This window comes from Vicugna pacos, chromosome 8, assembly GCF_048564905.1.
Source record: "Vicugna pacos chromosome 8, VicPac4, whole genome shotgun sequence".
Classification (NCBI taxonomy): domain Eukaryota; kingdom Metazoa; phylum Chordata; class Mammalia; order Artiodactyla; family Camelidae; genus Vicugna; species Vicugna pacos.
The window spans coordinates 36,056,093-36,068,176 of record NC_132994.1 but is presented as its reverse complement, the minus strand read 5'-3'; the positions used below and the strand labels follow the sequence as shown (position 1 = coordinate 36,068,176).

At 42.2% G+C, this 12,084-nt stretch overlaps 1 protein-coding gene across 4 annotated transcripts in view; it reads left to right on the top strand.

Moving 5' to 3' along the window:
- The window catches only part of TRAF3IP2 (TRAF3 interacting protein 2), a 39,617-nt gene that overhangs the window by 20,423 nt on the left and 7,110 nt on the right, over positions 1-12,084 (top strand). For 3 of the 4 annotated variants that reach the window (XM_072965743.1, XM_072965747.1, XM_072965744.1), the window contains 4 exons: positions 1,857-2,049; positions 5,009-5,187; positions 7,314-7,402; positions 11,063-11,131. In XM_072965743.1, the coding sequence (XP_072821844.1) occupies positions 1,857-2,049; positions 5,009-5,187; positions 7,314-7,402; positions 11,063-11,131 (530 nt within the window). The remainder of the gene's footprint in view (positions 1-1,856; positions 2,050-5,008; positions 5,188-7,313; positions 7,403-11,062; positions 11,132-12,084) is intronic. The other variant, XM_072965746.1, reaches the window with a different exon arrangement.

The window sequence follows — 12,084 nt, the reverse complement described above, 5'->3', positions numbered from 1 at the left end:
GTCTCTGTGGTTCTGTGTCCCCACTCTCAGTGATGCCCTGCAAGTCCTGGTCTTTATTAGCCAGGGGCCTGAGATAGGCCCAGGCAGATCTTTTTATCCTCCTCCCCTTCCTTAAGCCCTTAATATCCTGACCAGGCCTAAGCAATAGAAGGGCAAGGGTCATGGTCAGGACCAGGAGACAACCTGGGTTAGGGAGGTGTGGTCATTTTTGCCAGAGGAGGCATGGCAGGAAGGACTCAGCTAGTGTCATGGGTCAAAGCAGACAATAAATTGAACCCAGTGAATCTGACCATGGTCGGGAGACCGGCTTGGGCACATTTTCAGGGTCACTCAGCCAAGTTTCCCGAGTCCGGACAGTGGGGACCTGGAGGTGGCCACACTAGTCAGCACACAAATTATTTGTCTTCTGTTCTGTCCTTGAGGCCACATTCCCCTAAATGTTCCTCTGGAAACTTCAGTGGTTCCTGACTACTTCCCAAACTAAGGGTAAAATTCTTATCCACATTCTCACCCTCCACATCTTGGTTCCAACCTGCTTTATCTGTTACTTTCTTGCTCGCTGGCTGGTTCCATTTCACTTTACATCCCTGCGTGTACCCTACTACACAGCAGGCAGGCTTGATTATTACTGTTACAGAAAAAGAATAAAGACCAATAAAGATTTTGTTAAACAATAGGGGCCCGTCTTGCCCTAACCAGCTATGCCTCCTGGATCATCCAAGTTCTTGGGCAGGGTGGCAATGCTCAGATCACCAGGAGATACTCATAGCTCATTTTGCGGGTTCTCACCTGGCTCTCTCCAGCCCCTCTATAGGCTGGGCCCACCCGTAAGGTGCAACCAACCTCTCATTTTTCCCACACTTGAGCCCCCTTGAGCTGGACAATTCCCTCAGAGCCTTCCTCTTCCACCCTTCCTGGGTTCCCCATATCCCTCCTCTGGCCTCCACTTCTCTTCTCTCACCCGTCAGGCAGGTTGCCCTTCCTCCCTTGGGACCCTGCTGCTCCTGGGCCTGGCTAGGACCAACTTTCTCCTAGGTTGCTATTTCTTATAAGTCACTGCCAGGCCTGGCTTTGCTGTGAGACTTGCCCTCATCTAACTGTTTCGGCCCCCAAGTGCACGTAGCTTTTACCAAGAGATGACAAAGAAAGTTGGGGGGTGTTGCCAACTGATTGGCTACTTCCCAGAGATATGAGCCAAGTTTTCATTCATTACTTCTTCCTAAGAGGCAGTGGAATGTGTGTGTGTGTATGTGTATTCACTGAAGGAGAGAGTAGCGATTCTGTAATTAACATGAGAAAATTTCTCCTAGCCTTGGAGTCTAAAAACTTGGGGAATTATGGTAGAAATAGTGGTGATCTGGACCCCTTGGAATGTATCTGACCTGCCCCTAGGAAGTCTGTAAAAGCAAAGCCTGTGAGATATATCTTGTCCTAGACCCTAGGGGTCTCTGTGGTCCTGTCTCCCAGTTCTTAGAGGTGCCCTCCAATTCCTGGTCTTTATAAACCAGGGGGCTGGGATAGGCTCAGTTTGGATTATTCTAAGCATCTTATTTAAATAACGACCTATGTGGAATTTTGTGCTTTCCAATTAGAACACCAAATTCCTGATTTCACAGATGGTTTTTCACAGATGTTTTTATTTAGGAAAAAAAAAAAAGAAAAGCAATGACTCAATTTAATGAAAACTATCAAGTAAATAATAGTACAGAAATATGGCAAATATCATGAAGGTGGTAAATGATATCTGGAACCCTCAGTTGGTATCAAGACAAAAATTTGCACAGAGCTTACCGCTCCTTTCACACAAAGCAGCTAGAGTCAGTCTTCCCTGTTTTCTTTGCCGTCTTCACCCACAGATGGCCACAACTACCCTCGAGCAGCCTACCAGCAGGTAATCCAGCCAGCTGTACCTGGGCAGGCTCCACCTGGAGCCAGCATGAGAGGCCTGCACCCTGTGCAGAAGGTCATCCTGAATTATCCCAGCCCCTGGGACCAAGAGGAGAGGCCTACACAAAGAGACTACTCCTCCCCAGGCCTCCCGAGGTATCAGTAAGTATGTTGGGGCCACATTTCAGACAGTTTTTACATGAAAAAGAATGATCCCAATGCAGTCACAATCTATCAGAACTCTCTGTTGTTTTGCTACCCACATTACTGACTGAGGCACACCCCACATAGATTTTTCAGGTCGGGAGGAAATGGAAGCTGGTTGATAAGAGGCACCAGCCACAGAAAGCCACTGGTGACTGGTCAGAATTCTTTTGAAGGAAAGGCTCCCAAGATGCTAAGTCACACCTTCTTCTTTTACTTCCCGATCACCTGGCCTTTTAGCCCACGAAATAGGTTTTTATTTTTACTATAACTGACTTCCAACACTGCAAATTTCTTTATTATAGCCTTAGTTTCTACACCTGTTTATAAACTCATTTTTTACTTTGAAATTTTAAATTCAATTAGTTCTCAATAGAAATTTAAAATAACCTGTTATTTTCTTTTGTAATTAAAGCATTCATACATGTTGAACACCATTTTAGGTCTTTCCAATACTTCTTCCAGAAAAACAATTTTAATTTTTCTTGACTTGAATTGTCTAATCCTTTAGTCCTATTTCTCTTCATTGTTCTCTTTTGACTCTTCAGGTTTTCTGTTCCTCTTAATTTATAGATCTAAAATATACAGGAAAAACTCATTTAAATGGAGCTTCCTAATATATGACAAAGTGGGAAAGAGAGTAGATAAAATGTTTGCTTTTGCTCAAGCACAACTTTTATATACCACTCCCAGTAAGTCTATATTCTGTTTTGAGAAAGGAATGAGCTATGAAAGTCCTATTAAAGCAGATTTTTCAGAAATAGAGAAATCAGTAATTAGCTCTAAAAGTTTATTGAAAGAAAAAAAGCGCATCTATTTACAATGGCAGATAAAGCACGTCTGCCTTTCCTCTTCACTCCAAAGCCAACAAGCCCTCACATTTTCTTTGCAAACAGATGCCTTTTTTTTAAGAAACAAAATTGTATGGAATTTAAATAATGGAATTAAATCTTGATTTTACAGCCAGATAAGCACTCTTGCAGAAGAAATATCTAAGATTCCAAGAAAACAAACAAAATTTAAGCATCTTTATGTTTGGTGTTGAATAGGAGAGGCAACAGTAATTTTTAAAAACAAAAAACTTTTATTTTGAAATAATTTTAGGTTTACAGAAGAATTGCAAATAGGGTACTGAGTAATTGCTTTTGTAACATCAATTTAAGCTTGCTATGGTCTCCTTGGATTTATTTTATCATTTTAGGCTATTGAAAAATAAGTTCACATAATGAAGAAAATTGTCCTCTTACTGACCTTTTGAAAGAGACTCAATACAGAAAGTTCACTCTGTTATTATTCTTTGATATTGTTTTTATATGAAAGTTTTTGAATATTATCAAGGCCTTAACATTTCTTTATCAAATGAGCAATTGTCTTTTATAACAACCAAGCAACTTTGAGTACAAAGGCATTTAATGCAAAAAGGGTACAGAAATGGGTCTCCATTAAATGAAGGTATATTTTATAGAAACTTTTTCTCTATATATTAATATAAAATAAAAATAACTTCCTCAAACATTCACAACTAGAAATATAGTATAGTTGAGATTCTGTATAATTTTATTTTAAATCTTGTTACATAGGACTTTCAGAATTTTTTACTACTCTTTTGGGTAAAAATATGAAAGCATAAGCAACAATCTATTAAAACTAGGCATATACACATAATTTTTATAATCAAAACATCTTTACAATTTATAGTATAAAACAATTTCAAACACATAACAAATAACAAACATTCATGTTCTCAACTACCTAGATTTTTTAAATGTTAATATAATGCCACATTTATACCAGATTTTGGGGGAAGAAATGAAACCTCACAGACCCAGCTTTTGTACCCCTATCAGTTTGAATTCAGTTACAGAAAACAGAAACAACCCCAGCTATTATAAGTAAAAGGACTTAATAGAGGGAATTGGGTGCTTACACTGTTGTTGGAAGTTGGAGTACTAGGCTGGGCTCCCTGGAATGATCCCAGAGCAACATCACAGAACAGGGGACCCAAGAGGCTGCTTCCTTGGTCAGGGTGAGGGAGGCGGAGGATCAGAAAGCCATGGCAGAACTCGCCAAGCTGGGCCGTGCTGCCCCAGCGCAATCCAGAATCAGGAAGCCGCCACCACCACAACTACTGGATCCATTCTGTGCCTGCTAGACCTGCACTGGCCAGAAATGGATGCCCATGCCCTGCCCTTGACCCTGTGAAGCTGTAATGGGATGCCAGAATGCTTCCTCAGGAACTCAGTACCTTATGACAGCACTTAACCAGCAGAACACACAGAAGTGGCAGAAGCATGGCCTCCACTTCCTGCCTCCTCCCAAATCTCACAGGAGGGCATCTGAGGTTCTTCTCAGTAGCCTGTCCATGGGAATACTGGTGACCCAAATAATAATGAAAACCCCATACTATAATATGGTAGAAACCTCTTTCAAGGGTCTTCAAAATTAGATTTTCATTCATGTATTAACACCATAAATACTTTTAAAACTACATGGTCTTTTCTATCTTTTGAAACATAATTAAATGTTATTCATCATGAGCTGAAAGTCCTATCATTTTATCTGTATGTCTACACACCAAACCTTATATGTCACCTGTGATATTACTTTGTTTTGTTGGTGATCTTGTCTGCCCTGCCCATGAGACTTCTCTTCCCAATTAGACAGTCCTTAAATAGAGAAATCAAATCCTGCTTGTCTCTTTTGACCCCTAGTACAAACCCTTATAAATAGCAGCCAGCTGAATTGCTTATTAACCAAAACTCTGTAGAAAAACTCTTGTCCCACTGGCTTGGAAAGTAATGGAGGCAGAAGAGAAACATAGCTCACTGGTGTCTCCCCGTAGGTATTAAAGGCTTTCTGTCCCCCCAGGTTTGCCTTTGTAGAACATGAAATTGACTGTGACTCTATTCTGTTCCAGAGATCAGCTGTATAACCACCCACCTAATAGAGCTGGTGCTCCTGAGGAATCCACAGAGTGTCCTGCAGAGTTGAGACCACAGGGTTCCCAGGCTCCATCCCCAGTTGCTGTCCCTAGACCCCCTAGTAACCCTCCAGCCAGAGGAACTCTGAAAACAAGTAATTTGCCAGAAGAATTGCGTAAGTTGTTTGCAGCATTGCTTTTTCCTTCTTCTTGTCAGGCCTTATACTTTAAGAGTACTTGATGATTATTCATCCATAATCTTGGATACTTCTCGTATACTACAGAGTGAAATAAAATTTCCTTTTTGGCTTTTTGTCAAAAAAGTAACTAGCATTTTGTCTGAATGTTTGTAGTGATTCTGACCCTACCAGCAATACTCACAAAGTGCTTACCACTAGATTTTCTTCAACATATACTCCAGCAACAAATAACCTCAATGTTTTTTACCTCTTCTAAATGATGCTCTTGAGTGGACTTGTCCCTGGATAAATTGATTGGATGTCCATGTGGTATTGGCCAGGGACTTAGCGTCTCTCCATAAATTAGTAGCAGCCTTCAAGAACGAGGTCATTTCCTGTAGGAATGAGCAATCTTGTTTGGAAAAAGCGGTCTCACATTCTCCGTACTGCTTTACAACCAAATGCAAACTAAGCCTTTTATTTAAAGAAACATTCAACTAAGTGTCAGGTGACGATGCTTTTTCCACATTTTGCAGCCAGAACCAGAAATGTTGAAATATCACCAAAGCATTCTCATATTAAGGTCAGTCAGGACAGTAAGTTCCAGAAATCTTTAGAAAACAGTCACTACTTGTGAAATTATTATATTCTACTGTGCTTGCTAAAATTCTAATAAGCCCTTTCCACATCTAGGCACTGCTTTGAACCAAACTTAAAATTAAGCCCTTTGCATTAGCTAATTCTAGTTAAGGGAATCTATGCTCTTTAGTCATTTAAGAGTCTGAAAGATTTGTATGACAACGATCTTTTGTTGTTTTTCATTAAAAAAATTTTTTTTAATTCTTAAAATCTTAGACATTTTTGACACAACATTGTAAAATGACTATAACTCAATAAAAAAAGTTGAAAAAAAACTATGAAAATCAAAAAAAAACTTAGGCATTTTGAGCATTTCTAGAGAATGGACGATGTTAGGAAATAGTCCGGTTGTCAGTCTGTAGGGTCATATTTATCTTACCGTAACCTAGAGAAGGAGTCCTAAAATTCTTACAGAGGAATTGGTTGAATATTAGGTGTTGATAAGAAAATAAATTGAATGCCATTAGTATGCCTGGCTGATTAAATGAGTCAATATGACCATTGTACCTACTTCCATTTGAGAAGTGTGTTTCAAAATACAAGAGGGTAAGAATAGATGAAGGGGTTCTTTCCAGCCCCCCTTTCTTCTCCACCCTCTACCCCAGGGCTTTCTGAGATGTAGCCAGTGGATTCCAGACTAAAAGCCAACACAGAGAGATTATCCATCTACCATGTTAACATGCTAGCCACATAATTTACTCAAGACTTTAGCCTGAGAAAACATGGGCTCTTATCTTGACTGGGTTAAGCTTGTGGGCACAATACCATCTGCTGCTCTCAGCTGATTTAGGGAGGAGCAAGGGAATCAGTGATGCTGGGCTGCCCAGAGGCAGGGTCTCTCCTTCAAGCAGCTGAAGTTCTTAGTAACATTTCTGAGCTCCGCTTTAGTCTCCTCCAACTTCCCGGCCTTTCCCCCACCAGTGAGTAGATGAGGGGAAGGAGGGGCGGAAAACCTCTCTCCTCACTTGCTCTTGTCAAGTTCAGGGTAGCAGAGAACATCATGAGATCAAAAGAGGACACCGCTGGGTGGCCCCTTAGCAAAGCTCAACTTCCTGGCCTGCTGTGAGAGCATTCCCTGGGCACAGTGCCAAGTGTCTTTAATATACTGGGGGTGGTCTGATCTCAAGGACCCATAGGTTCTGGGAGATGGATTTTTTGTTAATGCATCATGTGGTTTTTCAGAAGACCTCCTCTGCTTGTCTCAGCCAGCCAGTGTCTCAGCTCTCCCTCCAGCCTCTCCTTTCCATGCACCCTGGGCAGCCTGCACTCCCTTGGACAGACCCCTGGTCCCTTTGGGCCTGAGGACTGCAATCAGCACTGCTGCAGGCATAAGCCCCTTAGACCACCCCCCCACCCCCACCCCCCCCGTCCTGAGGCTTCCCTTCGTTATTCTAGGACAAAAGATAATGACATACAATTTGCAAGTGTTGGGTAGAAGAGATTCATTTGACTAATTTCTAATAAATGTGAAAAATCTCTCTTAGGAAAGGTCTTTATCACTTATTCTATGGACACAGCCATGGAGGTGGTGAAATTCGTGAACTTTTTATTGGTAAATGGCTTCCAAACTGCAGTAAGTATCTTGAATCCAAAGAGAAGACTGAACAATTAAAGTGAGTACAAGGAAAAGAAAAACAAGAGAAAAAGTAGAAATAGCTGTTGATGTTTTAAACTATATTATTTGATTTATGTGATTATGAACTAATGCTTATGGATTGAGGTAATAATTTTCTAAAGTTTAAACGAGCCAAAGTCTCCAGCATGTTTTTTCCTGCATGCCTTTTGAGTGACCCCAGGTGCCTCCGAACAGCCAGAACGGCCTTAATGCCAACCACGTATGCAGCTGGCGCCTGGCCTGAGGGAAGCGCCAGGCTCTTGCTGCACTTGGCCCCTTTGCCCGCCTTCATCAGTCATGCCTGCTTTGGTTGTGCTTTCTGTGCTGCAGGAGGCTACAGGCTTCACTGGGTCACCTGCTCATTTTACAAGGTCCTCTTGTTCTGCACTGGGTTGTAAGGTTGACGGTGGAAGCCCCGCAGCCTGGGGCCCCATCGTGCACAGCCAACGGTCCACACCGGGATGCAGCCGTGATGCTTCTGGACAGGGAGGACCTGGCCAGGTTCTCGGCTGGTCAAGGCTAGTTCGGGGGAAGTAGATAACCCAACCCTACATGCCTTTCACTGTGATCTTAGCCCAAGAAATCTCAGGAAGCACACATTCCTCAAGTCCCCTGCAGTGCCTTGAAAGAGCACAGCCTAAACCCATGTATGTTTTCTTTAGGATAAATAAAATACCACAGGAGGCTACTCGGAGGACTGGCTTTCCTCAAACACTGAGACTGTGTCTCTTCTTTCCCAGAGGCCTCTTCTGGGTATTTAGTAACTGAATTCTCAAGAGTAGGGGGAAATTAAGGGAAATATCTACAAATAGGAATATTGAAGGATAAAGAGGGAATACATAATAATTAAATATCAATTTTAAAGATTATTTAGCATTTTTAGCAAGAGTTTTATTTGAATTTTTCTTTATTCTAGAATTATTTTTAAATGGAATTATATGAAAGTTTTAAAATGCAAACAATTTATACTCTCCAACTTTATGACTATATAGATATATGACTATATAGAGACCAACATTTCAATTTCTCATTTCTGGAATAAGAAAACACTGTGGAAACCAAGACATAAAATCAAATTACAGGACATAAGATCAACATCTCAGAAAAGATCTTATTTTTGGTCCTTTCTATGTAAGCATACTGATTGCCGCTGGAGAAGAGGGCCAGTTCCTGTGACCTTAATGATCAGAGGCTGCTTAGGCCAAATTTAAAGTTGACCTTGAGCCTGATCCCTATGAAGCCTGTGGTAGAACCACAGAGCCCCATCCTGGACAGCTAAATTATTATATTGATGCATCAACAACCCCTTAGTGGAGAAAAATAAACTTAATGGGTAATTTCATAAAGGGACAATTTTCAAAATTCTAGGTGAGTTTTAGGGCATCCACAGGGAGTAAATAGTGCACTATTCTGGGACCAGCAAAAGCAGGAAGTTCCTACTAACTCGAGGTCTTAAGAGGCAAGAGAGTAGTGACTACCACAACCCAAAAGGGGCACTGTATTGTTTTGCCAGAGCTGCCAAAGAGCACCACACGCTGGGCAGCTTAAACAACAGAAATTTATTTCCTCACAGCTGTGGAGGTTAGAAGTCCAAGATCAAGGAGTCAGCAGGGTTGGTTTCATTCTGAGGTCTCTTCCTTGGCTTGTAGATCTTCTCCCTCTGTCTTCACCTGCATGTGATCGTTCCTCTGCATGTCCTAATCTCCTATTATAAGGACACCAGTCATATTGGGTCAGGGCCCACCCATATGTCCCCATTTTACTTTAATCACCTCTTCAAAGGCCCTGTCTCCAAATACAGCCACATTCTGAGGCACTGGAGGTTAAGATCTCAACATAGGAATCTGGAGGGACATAATTCGGCTCTTAACAGTGGCTGGCTGAAAAACTTGGCCTGCCAGGAGCTGTGGATTTCAGTGGAGATTTGGAGAGACAAATGGAAGCTTTCTAAGCACACGGTGCTTCCCAGAGTGTCCACCTCACTAGGAGAGAAGAATTTAGGTGCTAGGATAATAATAATGATGACCGTTTATTGAGAACTTTACTTCATGCCTGGCCCTATGATGTGCCTTTTCCATGTTAACTCATTTTAATCCTCACAACCACCCTAGGAAGTCGGTTTGTTAACCACATATTACAAATGAAAATAGCAAGACTTAGAGAGTTTCAGGAAGTCATGCACGTTTCCAAAGTCATGCAAGTGGGAAGTGCAGGAGCCAAGAGTAGAGCCAAGCTGTTTATCTCTTCTCAGCCCTGACGTCACGTTGCTTCTCTCCTGTAGAACAGAAATGGATGACTGATACAGCCATGGAGAGCTGCAAAATCTCTCTCAAGATTACCTAATATAGTCATTGGCCATTAGACATTTTAAAACAGGAAGCATCCAAACTAAAAGGAAAGCCATTCCATTTTGATGTCCCATCAGTAAAGAAACTTAGTCTGAACTCATATTCTGTTCTGTATATGTCTGAGTTTGGTATACAAAGGCAGGATCTTATTCTATAGGAAGCTTAGAATCAGGTTGAAGAGATAAGGCAGACATCAACGAGATGTTTAGTAAATGAAAGAATGCCATAATAATGTATTTACTGCCCAGTACCACCAGTGGTCACAATGGGATGGAGTTCATTGAGGTGAAGAGGAGGAAGTCAGTGTGTGGGGAGGATTCACAGAGCAGGGGCAGGGCTTGCACTGTGCTTTTAGGGGGACACCAATGTGGGGACATGCAGGGAAAAAAAGAGGTAAGGCTGGATCAGGGATGGCATGGAAATCTTGCTGAATGGCTGGGACTTGACTTGATTGGCCCCAAATGGCAACGTGACATTTAGGACAATTGATCTGTGAGCAGTGTGTCTGAATCAAATAACCCTTCTTCAAGGACACTCTCCCTGCATCACCCATTCCCATATATAATCTCTCTTCCAATCAAGAGCACCTTGTGCACACATACTCTTCTCGCTGCAGGACAAGCCTGAGCTCAAGAAAGGCCTTCTTACTTGATCTTCTGTAAAACAGAAAATAACTGGTTTTTCTCTCCTTCAAAAACTGATATTTAATACCAGTCTTTTCAAGGCCCAAGAGTTCTACTCCTTGACTTTCATCATAAACCTTTTCCCCACCATCTCAGTAACTGTTTTTGTGATTGTACCTCGGATTTGCTTCAAGTTTCACACAATCCTTTTTAAATATATAGATTGAAACTGGACATATAATACTATCATAATGTCCTGGCTAATACAATAAAGCACCACATTGTATCTCAGTACTTGGCTTACCACACGTCCATTGAAATATTCCAGAATCATGTTTGCCTTTCAGATTACAGGTATGCATATATAGTGCATATGTTTGCCGGTTTACATCCAACCTGGTGGTCTACTATGTCTCTCAGATTTTTTTAAACAGAATTACAAGTATTAAAAACTTAAATGCCTACTAATCTTAAAATGGGAAACATTTAAAGAAAATGTGTCTTGTTTCTTAGACTTACAGACCCCTCCCTGCAAAAAAAAGTTAGTAACTTTTCCAGTCTTAAATGTACATAATCTCTTGTGCTTTCTCTTTGCATCTAGACAAAGCTTCTCAGTAAGAGCCGCTTTCCACATCTTTGTCTTACAGATTGACATATTTGAGGATAGAATCCGAGGCATTGATATCATTAAGTGGATGGAACGCTACCTTAGGGATGTAAGTACGTCCCAAAATTCTGAGCTTGTTTTCTGGTGAGAAAGACAATTAGCTTGTGGAGTTATTTTATGAAAGAAGCACTGGATACCCACCAAGTCCAAAGCTGACAAAGTCCCAACAAAGCTTCCCTTGCTGGCAGCCGAGCAGACTTGGAAAGGAAGGATGGGGTCGCCCTCCTGGACTTGCACAGGCAGGAAATAACTGTCGAACCAGACACAGGTGGTTGATAACAATCAGAGCAAACAATTTTTGACCAGAATAGGAAAGGAGGAAATGAAGGCGGAGAGTGGGGAGGGAGCGGCAGAATTCAATTTAATCTGAGGCCACCCCAAGTGTTTTGTAGGATCAGGCTGAAGAGGTTTTCCGGACAGCCTCGCAGGCCGTGCAGCACATGCTCCCCCCACCCCCGCGCCCCCCAGACGCCCCCTCACAGCCTTGTGATTTGTTTTCCACTGACAGAATCTATACCGACCAGTGGGACACTTTGTGCTTTAACAAGATAGAAATTGATTGCTGCCAGCCTGTCCGTGTCGGCTGCCTCTTTTGGAGGGAGCAGAGCGGTGGGGGACAGAGTCTCAGCAGGCTGGGGTTTTGAGGCTTTTCCTTTTGTCTGCAGTCTGATGTTTGCTTTGTGTTGAAGGGTCTGCTCCTCCCGACTGCGCTTAGCGTCCGCAGCAAGCAGGGCAGTCAAGGGTGCAGTAACTGACAGCTGAGATCCAGCTGCCAGGGGGAGGGCGTTTTCATCCTTGCTGTTGCAGAACCTTTTTGCCACAATGCAGTCACTTGGTGATTCCGGTTTTCATTAGACGTTTATTAGTGATGGTTGTGGAAAACAGTGGGCAGAACCGCATTCATTTAGGAGAGCTTCTCTCAGAGCTGGAGCCATCCCCATGTTTGAAGGGAGTTGGGGAGGAAGACAGAGGGGAGGAGGGAAGACGGGAGGCTGCTGGTGC